At 51.5% G+C, this 20,452-nt stretch overlaps 1 protein-coding gene and 3 non-coding genes across 4 annotated transcripts in view; 2 read left to right on the top strand and 2 right to left on the bottom strand.

Annotated features, from left to right (window-relative positions):
* Positions 1-1,152: 1,152 nt before the first annotated feature.
* TRNAC-GCA (transfer RNA cysteine (anticodon GCA)) lies at positions 1,153-1,224 on the bottom strand. The gene has a single exon. It is a non-coding gene; the product is annotated as a tRNA-Cys (tRNA).
* A 4,022-nt stretch (positions 1,225-5,246) lies between these two features.
* Positions 5,247-5,318, top strand: TRNAC-GCA (transfer RNA cysteine (anticodon GCA)). Its single transcript has one exon. It is a non-coding gene; the product is annotated as a tRNA-Cys (tRNA).
* Positions 5,319-6,830: 1,512 nt separating this feature from the next.
* Positions 6,831-6,902, bottom strand: TRNAC-GCA (transfer RNA cysteine (anticodon GCA)). The gene has a single exon. It is a non-coding gene; the product is annotated as a tRNA-Cys (tRNA).
* Positions 6,903-7,626: 724 nt separating this feature from the next.
* Positions 7,627-20,452, top strand: part of LASP1 (LIM and SH3 protein 1) — a 39,541-nt gene continuing 26,715 nt past the window's right edge. The window contains exons 1-2 of the mRNA XM_063110921.1: positions 7,627-7,792; positions 14,914-15,008. Coding sequence (XP_062966991.1) covers positions 7,724-7,792; positions 14,914-15,008 — 164 coding nt within the window. The 5' untranslated portion in view covers positions 7,627-7,723. The remainder of the gene's footprint in view (positions 7,793-14,913; positions 15,009-20,452) is intronic.

The raw sequence follows: 20,452 nt of genomic DNA, 5'->3' as shown, positions 1-20,452 counted from the left end.
CCAGCACAGCATTGAAGTCTCTTCTCAAAATGTTCTACTTCCTCCCCAGCCTCACCTCCTGCTACCTTGTGCTTACACTTCACACTCCAGCAGTACCAAACTGCTTAGGATTTCTCGACATATCCTTCAGTTTCACCCCTCCTTATAATCAGATTTGTGCACTTTCTCCTGCTTTATCCAATACGTGTTCTTCAGAACTCTGCTCAGATTTCGTCTCTTCTCTGTGCCATCTCACAACCCAGCGTTCTCTTCCCCAATCCACCTCTTTACCTGGAGCTGTAGTTCTCAAATATTTTCATCTTAGACCCTTTTACCCTCAAATTATTGAGGACCTCAAGAATTTTTGTTTCTATAGATTATATCTGTTGACATTTACCAGATTAAGAATTAAAACTGAAGAATGTTTAAATATTTATTAATTCATTTAAGGTATTAATAAGACCATTATCTGTTAGATAACATTTTTCAATAAATTACTATATTTTCCACACAAAAATCAGTTAGTGAGAAGAGTGGCATTGCTTTCCATTTTTTTGGAAATCCTTTAATGTCTGGTTTGATGAAAACAACTGGTTTTTTGTATGTTTGTATATCTAATCTGTTGTAATATCACACATCATGTAACCTCTGGAAAGCTCCACTCTATACTCATGAAGAGTGAGACAGGCAAATAATGTCTTAGTATTACGGCAAACCCTGAACAACACGGGTTTAAACTGCGAGGTTCCACTTACACATGGATTTTTTTCAACCAATTGCGGATGAAAAATACAGAATTTGAGGGATCCAGAGCCCACATATTGAAGGCCAAACTTTTCATGTATGTGGGTTTTACAGGGCTGTTATATGTGGATTTTCAACTGTGCGGGGGTCGGTGCCCCAACCCCTGCGTTGTTCAAGGGTCAACTGTATGATGAAAATAACTCTCTCTGCACGGAAAATGTCGCCAAAACACCCAAGGGTTCCCATGCCACACTTACACAACACCACCACCGACCCAGAGTCTGGGGACATAACTTTCAACTTTGCACAGTAACTTTCTCACTTGCACTTGGATACTGCAGTTAATCGCTTTTTGAATTCGCGGAACACACAAGAGGCTTGTTGAGCAATATCTTTTTCTCTGTTTTATATTCTAAAACCGTTAGGTTTAGGGGGCACCCGGATTTGAACCGGGGACCTCTTGATCTGCAGTCAAATGCTCTACCCCTGAGCTATACCCCCTCTACCGGTAGGAAGCAGATTACAGCTTAATTATACTGCAATTTTACTTACCAGACATTATTTATGGACAATAGTTTGGTATCTATGATAAACTGCTTCAAGAGAAGATCACAAAGGCAATCCAGACCCAAGTGGTGGGAGAGGAGGAAAAAATCTTCTCTGACCAAGCCTGGATCTGAAGATCCTGTGGGTGTGTGCAATGGGATTCCTCTCTTTCATCACAACCTTTCCTACCTCTGGCATCTGGGAATTCTTCATGTCTAATTTCAAACCTCCCTGCCTGCAACCTGAGTTGCATTGAATCCACAGCCCAGTGCTTTGCACACAAGAGGAAGTGCCTCCTTTGTTCTCCCTAAGACCCACTCTGCTCCCTGGCCAGACTGCCCTCCCTGTCTGCATTCTCTCCAGCATCATCAATCACTTCCTCTCCCCTGGCTCCTTCTAACATCAAGTTTCCCTAGATAGGAAAATCCTTCTTTTAGCTGTGATCACCTGCCCATTTCTTCTTTCTCACTACCAAAATTTTTTTTTTCTTTCCTAGATGACCGGTAAGGGGATCTTAACCCTTGACTTGGTGTTATCAGCACCACGCTCTCCCAAGTGAGCCACGGGCCGGCCCTTCTCACTACCAATTTTAAAGAAAGTCTGTGACTTCATTTCTTTCACCATCAACTGCCTGTCTCTGAAGTTCTGCTACTCTCTGCATTTGCTTTCTCGACTGTTATTTTTTTCCCTTGGACTATATATGTTATTTCTCCAAGCAGACTATAAGTTCCTTGAAGGCAGGGATCATGTTGCATTCCTTTTTGTATTTCCCAAAGTACTTGGCACAGTGCCTGGTTCATTGTAAGTCCTGGTTTATACTCCCCGGCCAAACCACAACATAATTAAATTCAACTATGGGATTACACCAAGCCTGCCCCTAAGCAGCTGAATGTTGTTGAAGAAAAGGTCACAAATATGTGTCACTCCAGCAATCTCAGACCTAGCATTTCTACACTTCTGCCCACGTATGTGCACTTTCCCACTCTCAAAAAAGACTATTTCACACACTTTCTCCTACCTCAAACCCTCCACACCTTATCACTCCTCCTCCCTCTCCCAGCTGAAGAGTTTGCCTCTTTCTTTTTGGAGAATACAGAATCAGTCAGATGCAATGGTGTGCTGACAAATGCTTAACAACCAGCTCGGGGGGAGCAGATTTGTAGCCTCTGCCGATTCCTGTGGTGCACATACTCCCGCTGCTGACTTCAAGCTACCAAGTGGAATCGATTGGCTTAAAAAGAAATTCCTGAAAATTGAACCATTGGTTCTCACAAGCCAATATGAGCTGAATGCAGCACACTTCTGAGATCAACTACCTCTTTCATCAACTATCTATACACTGACAACTCCCAAAATTATATTTCCAGCCCAGACCTCTCCCCTGAATTCCAAAATTAGCTGCATCTCCAACTGTGTACTCAACATCTCCTCTTAAATGTCTGTTTTTTTTTTTAAAAAGATGATCGGTAAGGGGATCTTAACCCTTGACTTGGTGTTGTCAGCACCATGCTCAGCCAGTGAGCGAACCGGCCATCCCTATATGGGATCCGAACCTGTGGCCTTGGTGTTATCAGCACCACACTCTCCCGAGTGAGCCACGGGCTGGCCCCTTAAATGTCTGTTAGGCGCCTCAAACTTAACATGTTGACCTCATACTAGATGTGAAGTCCATGAGGATAGTGGGATGAACTTTATTATTTTCTGTACAGGAGTTTTATTTATTTTTATTTTTTGGTGGCTGGCCAGTAGTGGGATCCGAATGTATAAGAATTTTAAGAAACTTTAGCCCTGTGCCAGCCAGTTGCAAAAACAAACAAAAAACTCCTGATTTTTTTCGAAACTTTTCCCTTCCCATACATATATATATATATATATATATTTTTTTTTTTTTTTAAATCCCAGGAAAACCACAGCGCTATCCACACAGATAGTGAAGAAAAAAAAGAAGGAAAAAAAAAAAAAAAAACAGAGAAGAATTGTTCTTAATTCTTCTCTTCCCTTCATCTTCCCCCCACCATCCAACCTACAGCAACAGCTGTGGCTCACCTGCCATGGTCCACCTGGATGCCTTCATTCCCCTTCAACTCCATCTGCTATTCCCACTTGTGGTAGACTAAATAAAGGGCCTCCAAATATGTCCACATCACGATTCCCGTGTGAATCCACTCGAATATGTTGCCTTCCATGATAAAAGGAACTTTGCAGAAGTGATAAAATTAAGGATCTTGAAATGGGGAGACTATCCTGGATTATTCAGGCGGGCTCAATGTAATTACACAGGTCCTTATAAGAGGGAAGCAGGAGGGTCAGAGTCAGAGACAGGGAAGGTGTAAGGATGGAATCAGAGGTCGGAGGGAGAGGAGATGCCTCACTGCTGGCTTTGAAGACTGAGGAAGGGGCTATGAGCCTAGGAACAAAGCAGCCTCTAGAAGCTGGGAAAGTAAAGGAAATTGATTCTCCCCTAAAGCCTCTAGAAGGAATGCAGGCATGCTAACTAACACCTTGATTTCAGTCCAGTGGTATTGATTTTGGAATTCTGACTCCAGAACTGTAAGATAATAAATTTGTGTTGTTTTAGGCAAATAAATTGTGATAATTTGTTATAGCAGCAATAAGAAATTAATCTGCCACTGTACCTTAAGACATCACCACCATCTCTGACCTGTGCTATTGCAATAGATTCCTATCTGGTCTCTGGATCTGCCCTTTTCTTTTTCTTAATGTGGTAAGAACACTTACTGTGAGAACTACCCTCTTAACATTTTTAAGCATAGAATACAGTATTGTTACCTATAGACACAACATTATACAGCAGATCTCTAGAACTTATTTATCTTACATAACTGAAAATTTAGACCCCTTGATCAGCAACTCCCTGTTTCCCCCTCCCCAGTCCCTGGCAACCACCCTTCTACTCTCTGCATCTATGAGTTTGACTATTTGAGATACCTCACATAACTGGAATCATGCAGTATTTGGCCACCTGTGACTGGCTTACTTCATGTAGCATAATGTCCTCAGGGTTCATCCACGTTCTTACATGTTGCTGGATTTCTTTTTTTTCAGGCTGAATTATATTCCATTGTTTGTACTCGCTGGGGCCACTCTTGACTCCCTGTAAATCTTCCTTACAGTAGTCTGGGTGATGATGTCAAATCTCCCTGCTCAAAACTGTCCAGTGGCTTTTCATCCACTTGGTGTGAGATCCAAGCTCCTTACCTTGCTTGGCCTATAAGGCCCTCCACAGCCCTGGCTACTTCTCCAGCTCTCTTGAATCACTCTCCCCATCCCACCTTCCTCCAGCCACTCTGGCCTTAGGGTCTTTGCAGTAGCCATTTCCTGTATCCGGAAGCCCTCCCCCCACAGATGGACAAATGGCTGCCTCCTTCATGTCATTCAGGTCTTAACTCAAAAATCACCTGCTCAAAAAGCCTTCCATGGCTATTCAACCTGAAATAGCCCCCTAGTCCCTCCCTAACACATCTTGCTTTTTATTTTAATGATTTCCTTTATCACTACTGGGCATTTCCTTATGTATTCACGTGTGCATTTATTTCGTCTGTCCCCAGTAGATTGTAAACTCAGTGACAGTGAGAACTTTTGTGTCTTTTTATTGAAAGTATGTCCAGCACCTAGAGAGGGACATATAGCTAGTGCTGCACGAAAAGAGGGGGAGGGGCTCTAGACTATATAGCTAGGCCTCTCAGTGGAGGTGTCTTTTTAGCTGGTGTTTTTATTTCTCTTTGGAGAGATCGGGGGAAAGTTTTGCAAGAGGTTGTTCTCTGACTTGTTGGGGAAAGGAATGTGTGAAATTGTGCATAAAGAACTGAGCCTAGAAAAGGCAGATTGGTAACGCCTCACCGAAAAACTCAGTATCTTCTAGCAAGAAGAAACTAATTTTGAACCAATGAACAATTTTTAGTATGAAAATGTTAAAATAGATGTAAAAAACAATTCACCTACTTCTTGCAAGAAGAGGGGGTATAGCTCAGTGGTAGAGCATTTGACTGCAGATCAAGAGGTCCCCGGTTCAAATCCGGGTGCCCCCTCACTTTAAGTTTTCCACAGCTCAGGTATAACCCAGAGCAATCTGAGTCAGCGAATACGGAATCCAAAACTTCCTGGAGGTGTTCTTTCTTCTGCGTAATTTGCCCGTTCGAATGTTTGCCGTATCTGAGAAGTAGAGAGCAGCAACCCGAAGGTTGATTTAGTGGGACTGATCTGTATACCGAAAGTGGCGAGAAGCCCACCGGTACCCTCGAGACCGGTTAGTGTAATGTCAACTGTAGTTCGTAACAATGACGTGCCGGGGGAGGGGCAGCATCAGCACAGACATAAAATAGTAGAAGATAAAAAGTGGCGGCTTCCGTCCTTTATATTAGCTGAGAGGTAGGGCTTTGACCTGAAAACCCAGAGGTGGTAAATTCGAGGACCGGTGTCCAGGAAAGGGGAGAAAAGTCGCTCATTTCTCTCGTTTCGGCTTTGTCCCCGGCCGCAGCTCTGCTGTCTCTCTGTCCAGCCTGGCGACACAGCTACAGTAATGGGGGCCGAAGGGAAAAATGCGCTCGAGTATTCCCCCAGGGCTCCGAGGAATGACACAACCAGATTCCAGGTTTAAAATATCGCAGCTGCCCCTTGACCCCGGCAGCATGCCTCTCTCTTTCTCCTTTATTTTTCCTTTTTTTGGGCAAAACTCAGTTGAGGGGACGCCTTTCCTTCTTCCTTATCGTTTTCCTCCAGCCCGACGGTGATATACAGTCAAGGAGCCAGCAGATACCTGTCCCCATTTTTAGGTTTTGCAACTCCATGGGCCTTGTATCATTAGTTCAGTGGTTCTCATAAAGTGTGGTCCTCCAGCCAGCAGCACCAGCAGCACCTGGGAAATTGTTAGAAATGCACATTTTCGGGGCTCCACTCCAGGCCTACAGAATCAGAAACTGGGGGTGTTTTAAACAAAACCTCCGAGTAATTCTGATGGACGTTCACGTTTGAGAACCACTGCATTCATGTATATCAGCATCGGGATATAACTTTATTTTTGTACATTAAAATGAGCGGGTGGCCATTTAACGTTCTCGGCATGCTTTTCCCTCGGCCTGTGTCACGAGCAATAAGGATGCGCACAGCACCGTCATGTCACTGGTAATAAAGAAAGTTGAAGTTGGAGAAGGGCTGTGTCTGCGGGTTCCCCTCTCTTGAGCCACACCCTACCCCCATCAGCGACGGAACGCCAACTTGGGGGAGTAACCCTGTCCCCCGAACCTGGCACCTCGAACTGCCTGACACATCTGAGGCCGGCGACCTTGGCCGCGGAAATCCAGACACCTCTGGCGCTAGAAATGCGGCCGCGAAGCTTTTGTACCCTACTGTGCGCGTACCCTCCTCTCCTCCTTCCGCTGGGCACAAAGCAAAACTGAAAGGTTTCCGGTAAGTTTGGAAAATGAGGAAGGGACTTTTTTCATTTTTGTTTTCTTTTAGCCTAGGAACCAAAGTTAGAAAATGTAAGTCAGAAATGAAACATGGGTTATACTAGTTGGAGGGGAGGAGGAAAAGCCAGCACGAGGGGGCACCCGGATTTGAACCAGGGACCTCTTGATCTGCAGTCAAATGCTCTACCACTGAGCTATACCCCCGCGCCGCTCCCGCGCTAGAAGGCGGCTCCTCTGCGTGCTAAGACACAGTTGAGTAGAGAATCAGAAACAGGAGAAAGGAATGAAGGAGGGAAGGGGGTCAAGCAGAAAGCAAAAGGTGCCCAGATCCAAGAAACCCGGGGGAAAGCTGCATGGCAGAGGCGCAGGGAGAAAACTAGCCCAGGTCGCGCGGCGCTGAGTCCAGGAGGGAGGCCCTGGTTCTACCCTACAAACGAGGGAAAGGGTGAGGGCGGAAAGGGGGCTGGTCAGGGGGGTTCCCCTTCGGTCCGTAGGTTCATGCCAGGTACCGACGGGTAGAAAGGAAAGTCCCTGAATCTGAAGCTGCTCGGGCATTCAGCAGCGTTCCAACCCCACCCTCGATGGGTGCGAGGGGTTTGCCAGCCTCCTGCAGCCCGGGCGCCGCAGATGTGCAGCCAGTCGGGCTCCGCGCCGCCTCCAGCGCGGGCAGGACCCTGAGCAAGGGGCACGCACGGTCGCCCTGGGATCGCTGCGGCGCTAGCACCCCCAGCCCGGCTGCCCTCCCCGGAACCCGCCCCCGCGCAGCCCCACGTCGCCCCGGCAGCGCGCCTCGCCGCGCGCGCCCCTGCCCGCGCCCGAGGCGCGTCCCCGCCCCGGTGCAGCCCCTCCTCCCTGCTGTGTTTATTAGGGGAAGGAGGGCGGAGGCGGAGGCCAGTTCCCCAGCTCCAGCCGCTGTCGCCGCCGCTGCCTGTGTAGTTGCAGCCGCGGCCGCCTCCCGCCACCTCGCCCGGGGAAACAGAACGCGCGCGAGCTCGGGTGTCCCCGCCCCAGCCTTTCCCGAAGCCATGAACCCCAGTTGCGCCCGGTGCAGCAAGATCGTGTACCCCACGGAGAAGGTGAACTGTCTGGACAAGGTGAGCCCCGGGACCCGGAGACGCGTCTCTGCAATCCCCGAGCCAGTGCTCCGAATTGGGGAAGGAGAGAAGGGCCAGGTCCTTGCCGCCTCATCCCCGCGATCCCTCGGGAAGGGAGGGCGGCAGGCGGGCGGTGTCATGGGGTGTGGGGACAGACTCCGGTCTGGAAACCAGGAGATTCGGGGCGAGGCGAGGAGTCCACGCGTGGCCGGCAGCCACTGATGGAAAGGGTGGGCTCCGTGCCCCGGGGTCGGGAAGACGGGAGAGGAGCAGGGTGTGTTGGGGAGGAAGGTTAGGGGTGCAGTCCCGCCCCCTAGGGCCGGGAGAGTGAGAGGAGACGGCCGCTCCCTCTCCCCGCCGCGCCGAGCGCCAAGTAGGCGGAAGCGCGGGGCGCTGGGGGAGGGGGAAGGGAAGGGCGGGGGGCGGGGCAGAGGCTGGGGGCCCAGTGAAACCGCCCGCTCTGGCGGCGGATGGCCCCTCTTCCTGGCCTGGAGACTGGGCAGCGGGGGCTCTCGGCCGGCTAGTGTTGCGTGGTGCTGAAGGGGCTTCGGGTAAGGACCGAGCTCCACCGAGAGATTCCCTTTTTTGAACGACCTGCAGCCCCCTTGGTGGTTCAGCGGTTCATGGACTATCAGACCTCCCCCATACCTTCCCAACCCCCACATCAAATGAAAAGCCAACTCCCGGTGCTGGGCCGCCCATCCTGCACCGGGCGGGGTCCGGTGCTGGGGTAGAGTGGGTGGGGAGTGCTTCGCTGAGATCTTCTGAAATTGTGCTCAAAGCCAGGAGTCCGGCTTGTAGAACAAAGAGCTAACTTTTCAAAGCAGGTTTCTCCGGTGGAGGCTGGGTTGGTTGTGTTCTGGGGAAGCCGAGGAAAATGGGAGGTGTTTGGGGGGAGGCGAAGGTGGCCTTCTGGAAATTCATTGTCCCCTGGGGGGCCTTATGCGTCCTCCCACCCCTCAGTGCTGGACTTGTTCATCTGGTTGCCATTATACTTTTGGGGGGGGGGGCGGAGAGTACAACTGGGTGTTTCCAGCAGTTTGGGGTAGGATCCTGTCCGTCCGTAAACTCCCTAAGATCCTAAGGCAAAACCTGCCCCTCTTCTGTATCCCCTCCCCAGTCTGAACGGGAGGTCTCTATGATTTTTGTCCCCCTCCTCACTGGGCCTTTCACCTGCCACCCAAAGCTGGCTCTGAGTCCAAATATTCCCTCTTTTCCATATGAACCGGCAGGGGTGGGGGCGAGGGTGCACGGGCTGGAAGAGGGGTGCAGAGTCCTGGGGCCAAGTTCATTGCTGGCTTGGAGCCAGGTTTTGTTTGGGGAAGGATAGTTCATTGGATGCTTTGTCTCTCCCCTCCCCCTTGGGGTTGCAGCTTCTTCAGTGACCTTTGGCCTCTGAGTCAGGATGAGGAGGTGGGGTTTGAGGTTCTGAAGCACTTTTGAACTTGCTCTTGGGGGAAGGGGGCATATGGGGCTGCTGCTGTTTCACCTTCCCTCCTGGGCTTGACTGGGCAGGAGATGAGGGGACATATTGTGGGCGCAAGGGAAGATGCTGACCTGCCCAATGACCATGCCAGCCTATGGAGGGCAGAACTTTAGCTTGGAGCTACTAAGTGAAGAAGCCTCTTCTCTCCTTGCACACTGGGGTGTTTGCCCTTTCCTTGTGTAGGGATTTTGGCCTCTGCATCTTGAGTTCCCTGTGCACCCCTTCTTCCCTACAGACAAGAATGGGGAATAAGCAGTGGGCACTTTCACTGATATAAGGCAGAAGCAATACAGGATGGAGGGATTGCTAGCCTGGGAGTTGAGAGACTTGGTCCTAGTTCCAGTTCTGCCGCCACCAGCTTTATGAAGCACCTCAGTGTTCACCATCTGTCAGATGGGTGAGATGATGTCATTTCCCTGGAGGTGGAGCAGTGCACAAGTGCCTGCCAAAGTGCGGGAAGGGGGTGTGGTATAGGCTGTGCCCTCCCTACCTTTCTGGGATACTCTGTCCAGCCCCACACCCATTCCCCTGGTAAAGACCTTCGGTGCTGTGTGTCAGAAGGGAGGGAGGTAGAGATCCTCCCCAGTTGTTCTCTTGCCCTAACTGGGAGAGGACGTTCACGTGGGAGCTGCCCTGGGAAATGGGAGTTGGTGATTCCTCCCTCTTTAGAACCCTCCCTACAGGAGGAAGTGGCCCTGGAGAGACTTTGCTCCTTGTTCTGTGCAGGAGGTCTTGACATATTCAGGTATCAGACCTATCTCCTTCTCCTCCCCAAGGCAGTAAGGACAGAGCTGGTACCCAGTTGCTGGAGCTGAGACCTGGGAAGGGGAGCATTTAGTCCCATAGGAACGGTTGCTAACCAACTTCACAAGGCTTCCCATTTACAATGAGAGAGTCAAATTAGACTCACCCGGTTCACTACAATCCCCTATGGCACTTATCCCACAGTGTGGCCCGAGGTACAAGCTGTGTCCTTGGTGTCAGCCTTTTCTTCTTCCAGAGCCTTATCTTCCAAAGGCATAGGTGGGAAAAGGCCATGTCACCTCTGAAGGCTGCCCTGCCCCCATCCTGCAGTACCTGGTGTGCTCTGCATGCTGAATAAGTATGTATTGCTGATGACGGTATTTGAGGAAGGAGGTCGAGATTTGCTTTCTCAGAGGAGTTCTGGGATTAGTGCTGGGGAGAAACAGAGTGACCTCATTCACTCACTCAATGAGCAAATATTTATTGAGCACCTACTTTGTGTACCTACTTTGTTTCTGGGACCTACATTGTCAAGAATCTTGCCATGTCCGTCCCTGTCTTGCTTCTCTAGGCTTCTGAAAACAGGTGGACACATTCAGGAAGGGTGGAAGATTGGTCTGCTGCCAGCCCCCCAGGAATCCCCCAGGGTAGGTTCTCTGCCTCTGGTTGTCAAAGTACCCCCTCCCCCTCAATGGGGGTAAAGTCCTTGCGGCTGTTGTGCCCATTTTCCCAGTTGAAGCTTAGAGCACCCCATGATCATCTTGTGACCAATCCGTTCATAATAGCTCCTACTTACTGCAGGGTACCGGGCTTGGTCTTCAAAGCAGCATCACAGAGCAGGTGTGATTGCTCCTGAAAATTATGAACCCCATGGACGGAGGCTCAAATCGGTGATGTGGCTTGCCCCCTTTCTTAGCCAGAGCTAGAATTCATATCCTAAGTTCTTTCAGCCCACTTCTTCTGCTGGTGTGTTTGAAAAAAATTACTTTTATTTACACTATCTCATTAGTGCCCAAATGAGTCCCACCTCTTCCTGACCCTGTCTGGAGGAATGCTCTAGGCCTGGGACCTTACAGAGGGGAACTGGGGCACTAGGAATAATAATGTACTCCTGGGGATTTATGGAAGTCTGTGCCTTTTTTTTTTTTAAAGATGACTGGTAAGGGAATCTTAACCCTTGACTTGGTGTTGTCAGCACCACACTCTCCAAAGTGAGCCACCGGCCGGCCCGAGGTCTGTGCCTTTAAGCCAGCAGCTCAGGTGGCCAGCTGAGCTAGACTGGTGACCCTGCCAGGGTGGGGCTGGCGTTGCCCCTGGAGGAGAGAGAAACTGTAACCCTGAGCAACAGAAAGGGAGGGGAAGGTGTCATACTCCAACCCTGAGTCACAGCCACCCCAGGCAGCCTGGGTACAGAGGGCAAGGTGCCAGGCTGCAAGCCCAGTGACCTGAAGCTCGCCACATCCCCTCACCCAGAGATGTAGAGGGAAAGGGGCTGGCCCAAGCCTTGTCCAAGTGAGGAGGATCCTTGCAGACCTTCTGCCTCTACCAGCCTCCATTTACCTTTCTGTAGAGTGGGCTTTCTGTAGAGGGGGATGCAGGCAGACAAGGGAAAGTCAAGGGTGAGTCTCCTCTGGGTTGAGAGGTTGCGTCTGGGGCTGGCTGGCTTCGGTGAACAGGCAAACCATGGACTTTGTGGGTAATGGGAAGGATTAGAGTCATATGCCTGGAGGTGCACTTTGCTGCTGAGTCCTGAGTCCCAGGAATGCACCTCTAAAACCTTCTCTCTCTTTTTTTTTTTTTTTTTTTTAAAGATGACCGGTAAGGGGATCTTAACCCTTGACTTGGTGTTGTGAGCACCACGCTCAGCCAGTGAGCGAACCGGCCATCCGTATATGGGATCCGAACCCGCGGCCTTGGTGTTCTCAGCACCACACTCTCCCGAGTGAGCCACGGGCCGGCCCTAAAACCTTCTTTCCAGGGGCCTCTAAAAGAGGGGACTCTTGCTCTGGGACAAGGCTCATGGGGCAGGGTAACGAGGCAGACAGGGCCACTGTAAGATTGTATCGACTCATGTCCCTGGCAGTGTCCTTCGCCTGACCTGAGTCAGGACAGGGTTTCTTTATCTTGGGGTCCTGGTGGCCAGCCCATACTTGGCTCACTGGGCTTGTTGAGTGACTGGCCATTTTCTCTCTCCCCTCCCCACAACTTTCCTACCCTCAAGAGGACACAGTGGCAGGAGCTGCTGGATATTCTTGACCCTCACAGCCCCCCCCCCCCAGAGGAGAGGCAGTGGCACGAGGCAGGAGAGGCTCAGGCATTGCGTGAGGCCTGGGGCCCGCCTGTCTCCTTACCCACCCCCAGCACCTGTGCGAGACAGTAGTTCTAGCCCCACTTTACAGACATGGAGGCTGAGTTCGGTAGTTACCCAGAAGGCACTCAGTCTACTCTTGTTTTCATTATTCTGCTCCTGAGCCCTCTGTAAGGAACAGGTGACCACCCTCCCCTGCCCCAGCCTCTGATGTGTCTAGCTGAAAGCAAGTAGTCTCTGGGGGTGAGATGCGGAAGAGCCACTGATGGAAATGGGTACCATCCCTTTGTATAGGGGATCCACATCCTCCAAGTGGCAGCCTGGAGGGGTCTTGTGGAACCTCTGGATAGGGTGGTGGCCCTGTACCCCCAGCCTGGTCAGTATCCTCTGCCCCGCTTCTCCAAGTGGTTTGCCTCCATGGTGGGGACCTGGCCGTGTGTTATAGTAGGGGTATCTGTCTCTCTCTCTTCATCTCCCCCACGTTAATCAGGAGGCAGCCTTGGAGGTCCCCAGTCCTAGGACAGTGTGTATTCCTGCGTATGTGTGTGTGAAAGTGGGTCATGGTCTGGATTCCGGAGAATGTTTTTCCTGGCAGTCCCCTGCGGGGGTGGGGAGAGGCGGGGGCCCAGGCAGGGGCATGTGCAGCTAAGCAGGCAGGGGCCAGCAGACTGAGTAGTGACAAGGCTGGGGCACTCTGCCGATGCCTCCCCATCACTGGGGAAGAGAGTGGAGCTATCACTTCAGGGGCCTGTGGGGCAGGGACCACCTTGTTTTAGTTTTCCAGAGGGTTGTGTGTACTGGGGTTACACACTGGAAATTGCTGTGTGAGGGGGTAGGGGATGGGCCAGGTTGGGGTGGGGGCCAAGCTTAGATGAGAAATCCCTCTGCTTGCAGACTTCCAGCTGGCCTTCTTCCCAAGGAGTGGTTCTCCTGTCACTTTGTTTAATATTTCATCATTAGATTTTTCCTTTGGGTCTCCTTGATAGGGAAAGTACATTATTAGAAGGCGCTTGCCCCCTGAAATTACCCTGGTGGTCTCTGCTTGAAGTGGGTCATGATGGGGGAGGTTGAATCCCAGCTTCTTGGCTTCCGTCTGTCCCTTCCTCCACGTGTCTCAGAAGCACCTCTTGGTTTGGGAAACACATTTTGAAAAGCACCGCCTTGGAGGAATTCCTTGACAGATGGCCAAGAATCAGCCCGGTGACTGGGCACCTTTGAAAGTCCCCCTGGGTCCTTCCCTACCCTGTGCCCTCCTTCTCTGGGGTTCAGGAAGTCTTCCCTGACCTCTGGGAAATGGAGCAGGGACAGGCCAGCCAGGTCACCCAGGCAGCCTATATTCTGGACCCCTGGTTTGTCCTGATCTCAAGGCCTCATCCAGACCTGCCAGGGGCAAATTTATATCCCATTTGCATGGGTTTACCTGAGCATCAACAGTTCCCAGAGATGGGGTCATTTCTGTTTTGTGGTTTCTCCTCTCATCGCTTTCTCCTCGCTCTCCCCCATTGGCTATCCTGGACCAATCCTGGTGACTCAGTTCCAGTTCCCTGGGCTTGCCTGTCCCTCATTCTCACACACAGGCACCGGAGCTGTGGCTGGGCACAGTGAAGCCCTGCCTGTGTCCCAACACACACAGCCTCCAGGGAGGGCTGCTGAGCCCCTTGGCTGACGTTTATGCCTGCCGTGCCCAGCACCTGACATTTGAGTACTTAGAGGTGCCCAGTGCTGTGCTGAGGGCTTTGCAGGTGATTTCTCATTTAATCTCAGCCATCCCAGGAGGGATAGGTATTATTACATGCATTCTACAGACGTGGACGTGGACTCAGAAGTGCAGGGCCCTGCTCTAGGTCATGTGGCTAGTCGGGTGGAGCTTTGATGTCCACTATGGGGGATCCACCTCCAAGATTTTCAAGCCAAGCTCTTGAGTGCCTCAGCAGGAGACCAGCTGCTGAGTGCTCTCCTACCTGGGCACCCGTCCCACTCCTCTACTCAGGGGTTCCACAGCAAGTGGGAGGTGTCAGAGCTGGAGCATCGTGGGGCTCACGTGGGGCTTGTATATGCATTGGGAGGCCCTAGTGTGGGAGCGGTGAGCGCCTGGGCTCTGGGCCTGCGTGGGGGCTGGGCCTTCCTCTTCTCCTGTCCTTGTCCAGGCTAGAGGGGTTGCCCCTTCGTGTTCAGCAGCTGCTTCTTAGCAACCCTAGTGCAGCTTTACATAAGCAATGAGGCCTCTGCACTCTGGAGTGGGAAGAGTGGTCTGGGGGAGGTGGACTGACCTTCTGGGGGCTGCTGCCACCACTGTAACCGGGCTCTTCACCACTCACCCTTCATACCTGCCCTTCTCCCCTTCTGACAGCTCAATGGCTGATGGGTGGGGGGTGGGCAAAGGGAAAGCAGTAGCATCCACTGCCAGAGCCTGTGACCTGAGATGCCTCAGGCTCAGAGGGGTGATTCCATGTTCTCCCTGCAGCTATGGGCCTAGGACAGTCCCCAGAGTGGAGAGCTCCTGAGTGCCCCATCCTAGGGCACGAGCCCCCTTCCTGAAGTCCTCATGTCTGATGGGTGTCTTCCCTCTGTCTCCATCCCCAGTTCTGGCATAAAGCATGCTTCCATTGCGAGACCTGCAAGATGACACTGAACATGAAGAACTACAAGGGCTATGAGAAGAAGCCCTACTGCAATGCGTGAGTCCTATCCTGGGCAGGGGGCTGGCTGGGTACCTTGGCTCCCTGCCCGAGTTCTTCCTTTTAACCACAAGGTGACATTGACGAGTACTTCCACACTCTATTTGATATGTATTAATCACATCTTGTCCTCACAGTAGTTGGGTGAAGCAAGGGTTGTTATTATTCCCATCTTACAGATGAGGAAACTGAGGCTTGGGGAAGGGAAGGGACTTTCTCAAGGTCGCATGGCTAGTGAGAGGCTAGTTCAAGCCCAGTCTCTTGACATTAAAGCAAGCATGTTCTTTCCATTGTACCCTGCTGTAAGAGAGGGACCCAGCTTGGTCTTTCAGGAATAAGTGACCTGCCCTGTTTCTGCCCAGCTGTGTTTGGGATTGGAGACTTTGTTGTCCCTTCACCTGGCAATTAGCAGACTCCTTCTCTTACCTGGGCACTTACTAGGCTTTGGGAGCTCCTTTCTCAGTGGTCCCTCAGGAAAGCTGGCCCCAGACCTTCTGATGTTCATTTCTTGAGAAGTAGGGGAAGCATGAAGGGTGTGGCCCGGCATGGGCAGATCCCTTCCCTGCCTAGTGAGGCAGGCTGTGGAGACTGGTTTTTTTGGATTGTGGTTAGCTTGGGCTCTGTTCCTTCTGCACTGGGACCTGCAGCCTGGTCTGCTGGAGGGGGGAGTTGGGAGGTGGAATAGAGGTGGAGTCCCTCATCTCAGAGGGACACAACCTATCCCATCCCATGCGGTTCCAGATGGTGCAGCAACCTTCCATCTTCTGGTTGACCTCATGAGTAGCAAGTGCAAACTCAGCGTCAGGTCCGCAGGACACGCAGGACCTCATAGCACCCCGCTAGGTAGGGGCTTTGAAGGTCAAGTTATTTGCAAGTAGGTGGCAACAGCAGTATTCAAATAAATTTAGGATCTGATCTAAGTCCAGTTTTTTTTCTTTGTTTTTAATTCTTTGTCAAGAGGCCCTTTGTAGCTGCAAAGTTCATCCAGGAAGGGAAATTTGGGATTCGTCTATAAGGGGTTGGGGGCTTAAGCCCCTCTGAAGGGCTGTCTCTCCCTTACCCCACTCCACTTGCCTGCTGCTACCACTGCCCCGTCACTTTGGGGGTTTGATCATTCATCAGACATTTATTGCCTGCCTGCTGCTATATGCCAACCTGTGCCAGGTGCCAGGAAAATAGATTTCTGATAAAGTCTCCAGCCCAAGAAGTAACATAAATGTTGTCCCTTCTGGAAGGACTGGGCACTAGGCAGGTTGCCTGGGGTAGTGGACGGGTCACGGCTCTGTCCTGGCTCCTCCTTCAGTTGTCCCTTCTCTTCTATTAACTTCTACTGTTCCTCTTCCCTCTATCTACCCCTCCCACCCACCCCCCAAGGGAAATGGGACATGCTTCGAATTCTTAAGGGCTCACACAAGCCCTGATTCTCTGCCACTTCCTCTCTCCATTGGGGAGTGGGGTGGGGTTCAGAGAAGCCAGGGCAGTTAACCCCTTGATTGCTGGACCACTTCAGGATTTGTGACCCAGCTGTGTATCACTCTAAGCTGTCATAGCACCTTGCTGAAGGCACGTATGCTCACACAGAGCAGCTAGTCTGGGCCAGCCAGCCAGACATGGGGATTCCGGGATGAACCAGATGGGACCCTGCCTGTAAGGAGTACCCTCTAGACCTGTCTAAGCCTTGGTTTCCCCATAGTTAAAAAGTCCTACAGGGCTGGCTGGTTAGCTTAGTGGGTTAGAGCATGTTATTACCAAGGTCCAGGGTTTGATCACTGTGCCACCCAGCCCCCACCCCCCAAAAAAGTCCTGTACAGCTAGACCAAACACCAAAGAGTATTTGTTGAGCACCTGCTATGTACCAGGCACTGTGCCAGGTGTTCACTGTTACACTCTCCTGTTTTCTTCCTGCATCTGGCCCCATCCTTGAGTGACATTCAGTTTCCTGAATCCTGGAGTTTCCAGGGAATGTTTTACCCCATTCCTGTTTTGGCCTTGCTTTGTGGACCACAGGCCTGGCTTCCTTTGCTTTCGCATCACCTGTTACATGCTGGGCTAAGCCCAGTGCAGGACCCAAAGAGGCAGGTGGTCTCTCCTGGCACTTTGCCAGGGAGTTGGGCCCACCCACTGAGTGTGTTAAGTTTGATGTGCAGGGTGGCCTCTATGTTCTCCCTGCCTCTGGCCAGTCCCTGAGCCCTGAAGGGAGCTAGGATCTTGCAAGAAGGTGGTCAGGAGAGAAGAAAACTGTCTTTTCACAAGGCTTCAGCTTCTTAAGGCTGCGATTTAAGTTCTGGAAAGTGACTATAAGCAGTGAAAAGGCTTCTTAGGTTCTTTCCTTGTATCAGACTTGTTTGGGGGGTGAGGTTGGGGAGAGAACACAGGCCAGAGCTCGTAGTAGCCTGCTGGTGTGGGGGACCGCCATGTACGTGCAGTTACACACGTGCCTGGTGCAGACCCAGACACACACGCCATGGGGAGGAACACCAGGGAGCTGGACTGAATGGGCCGCGTGTGTGTGCTCACATTTGGGGCCGCAGCCACGCAGGCACTGCTGTGCAAGGGAGAGGAGCACGCCTGCTTTTGCACAATAGCCAATGGTGGAAGAACCGCTAGTTGAATTATTTCTGGAGGCTTCTAGGTGGGTGGGGTGAGCCTGCTGGTTGGTTAGAGAAATATTTATGCCCTTGATTATTTGTTTTGTAAACTGGATTTTCCAAAAGTGGGGCAGAAAGGTCCACACACCCTGGCTTGGTGCAAACCTGCTTCTTTGTCTTCATGCAAATGGTCTAGGAGTCCGGAGGTCAGGGAAGGGGTGGGGATGGAGGTGGGAATGGAGAGAAATGTGCCTGTTCCCTTCTCCTGGGGGGCCTACAGACAGAGGCGGGGTTGCAGGCCAGGGGAGACAGCTTTTGGGGTGTCAAGTAGGGAGTGGACATGGGCTGGGGAAGGAAAGGGGGAGCTCGATTCTACCTTTCTCCTCTTCATTGACTGCAGATATCTGGGGTCCATCCTTCAATTTCCGTGAGCTGCTGGGTGAGGGGTGGAGGAGGGTGGAGATGTCTCTGATTCTGGGGAAGCAGAGGCTATGCTGTTGCCCCTTCCTGCAGGCCTCAGATGGGAGTGGGATGGAGTCCGTGCCAGATGGGCCTGGATACTTAAATGTCTCTGGATTCTAGCAAACTCTAATCCCAGCTGCTTTTAAGCTGGGGTCATGGTGGGCATATCCAGGACTGGGGCCGGGGGCTTTCCTGCCTCCCCAGAAGTCTTTGCTTTTGACTAAGAAAATTGAGATCAGACATCTTGGGGAGCCGGGGCTAGCAGCAGGAGTAAGAGTGAGGGGTATGGGGTAGATGTTTGGGGTGGGGAAGGCACGTGCAAATGGACAGTCACAGAGGCCAAATGCAGCCTCCAGGCAGCACCCCCTCACTCACCTCCAACATTCAGAGATATCAGGGCCTCCAGGAACCTCAGGGATCACTTTGCCTCCTAACACCCCCATTTTACAGATGAGGAAACTGAGACCCAGCATTTCCATGTCTTATTCAACTTGGCAGAATCATTTCTTTATGTATTGCCAACAGGGGCAGGTACAGGCTTTGTTTTTCCTTTTCATTTTGTCTGTAATCCCTGGGGGCTGGAAAGTTCTTCCTCATGTCTAGCCTTGATCTTTTCGACTGCTCGTTTTGTTCTTGTGGTCAAACAATGCTTCCTTGTTGCTTCCTATCCCCACCACTTCAGCCCATTAGGCCGGGGGGACGGGTGAGAAACTGGGTTAGCAGGGAGCCCTCCCTGCCTGCCTATGGGCAGTGTTCCAGCAGCAGCTCTTCCCAGAGGCAGGATGTCAGGGCTGGGTTTTTTTTCCTTTCCTTTTGGTAAAACCAAAAAGCTCCTTGTTGCTTTTGTTCATGTATTTTTGTTCCCCCTTGAACACAAAGCTGTGGTTTTTGAAGGGGTCCAAGCCTGAAAGAGGAGAAATTACATGTAGAAAGGGGAAGCTGGGCTTTCAGGATCTTTGGTCTACTCCTGTTCTTCCTCTGGAGGGTAGCTAATGGCAGGACTGGGGAGTGAGGCTGGTGCCCTACAAGCCGTCCCTGTTCCCCCTGAAGCCCATAAGCCTTGCAGCTTCTCAACATCCTCCCTGCCCTCAAGGTCCCTCTGAGCAGGAAGGAGGTCCTCAGGGATAAACCCTCTCCTGCGACAGAAGACGTCTCTCCCACATCCCCTCAGGTCATTGTCTGGCCTCTTGAGACACCTCTTTTTGAGCCTACAGTTTATTTATTTTTTTAAAAAGATGACCGGGTAAGGGGATCTTAACCCTTGACTTGGTGTTGTCAGCACCACGCTCACCCAGTGAGCGAACCGGCCATCCCTATATGGGATCCGAACCCGCGGCCTTGGTGTTCTCAGCACCACACTCTCCCGAGTGAGCCACGGGCCGGCCCTAAATTGTTTATATTTTTACTGAAACATCGTTGATTGTACATATCTGTGGGGTACAAAGTTGAATATCAATACCTGTGTGCAATATGTGATGCCCAAATCAGGATAATTAGTATATTCAACATTATACCATGTAATTGTCTTTCGCGGCCCTTTACCAATTGCTCCTTTACCCTTCCTCTCCCTTGAGATACCTCTTGACCAAGCCTGGAAACAGGGGTCAGGTTGGAAGGATGAAGTACCTTCTTCTGTACCCACCCTGCCAAGCACATCTTTCTACAGAGGCCTGAGAGCTGGGGACGGACTGGGGTCCATCTGACAGGGAGATGTCAGCCTGCCCTTAGCTGGCTGGGCAGCTGTGGTGTAGGGGAGAGTGCACTGGACAAGGTCTCTGTCCTTGACACTGGGCCTTGGTTTATTCATGTGTAAAATGGGCACAGTGATAACACCTGCCTTTTCTAGGCCAAAGCCTTGTGGCATGTTTCAAGAGAGAATGTGCACGGACACAGTATATCAACAAGTTGAGTTGCATGTCTGTAAATTCTCCTGAAGGCCCAGGCCGCTGCCAGCAGCTACCTGACTGCCCTGCCCCATCCCTGTTCTTGCCCCATTTCTTCCTGGCCAGGAGAGGCTTTTTCTTGGTTTTGCTCTTATGGATGCTGTCCCTGCCTCTGTCCCCCAGGCTTCCTGTTGTAGCGGGCTGTTTCCAGAGTGGCTAAGAGCAGGGACTAAGAGGGGAGCGGGGCACGTACAGAGAGCCCATCCATTTGGAATGATTAACAAGGGGCCTGGGCACAGGCTGGCCTACAGAAGGGACAAAGAACAGCTGTGCTCTGGACTCAGCTCTCTGCCTGGGCTTGCTCACCCTGCCCTCATTCCCTTGCTATAGCCAGTCTGTTGTGGGGTTGGGCTTCTAGCAGGGTCACCAGCTGGGGTGGTGGCCACTCATCTGTCTCAGCACCCACACTAGCATTACACACACATCCATCCATCCCGACTGGAATCTGAGG

This window comes from Cynocephalus volans, chromosome 10 (genome assembly GCF_027409185.1).
Source record: "Cynocephalus volans isolate mCynVol1 chromosome 10, mCynVol1.pri, whole genome shotgun sequence".
Taxonomy (NCBI): Eukaryota; Metazoa; Chordata; class Mammalia; order Dermoptera; family Cynocephalidae; genus Cynocephalus; species Cynocephalus volans.
The sequence above is the reverse complement of the archived record's forward strand: the minus strand, read 5'-3'. Positions and strand labels throughout refer to the sequence as shown.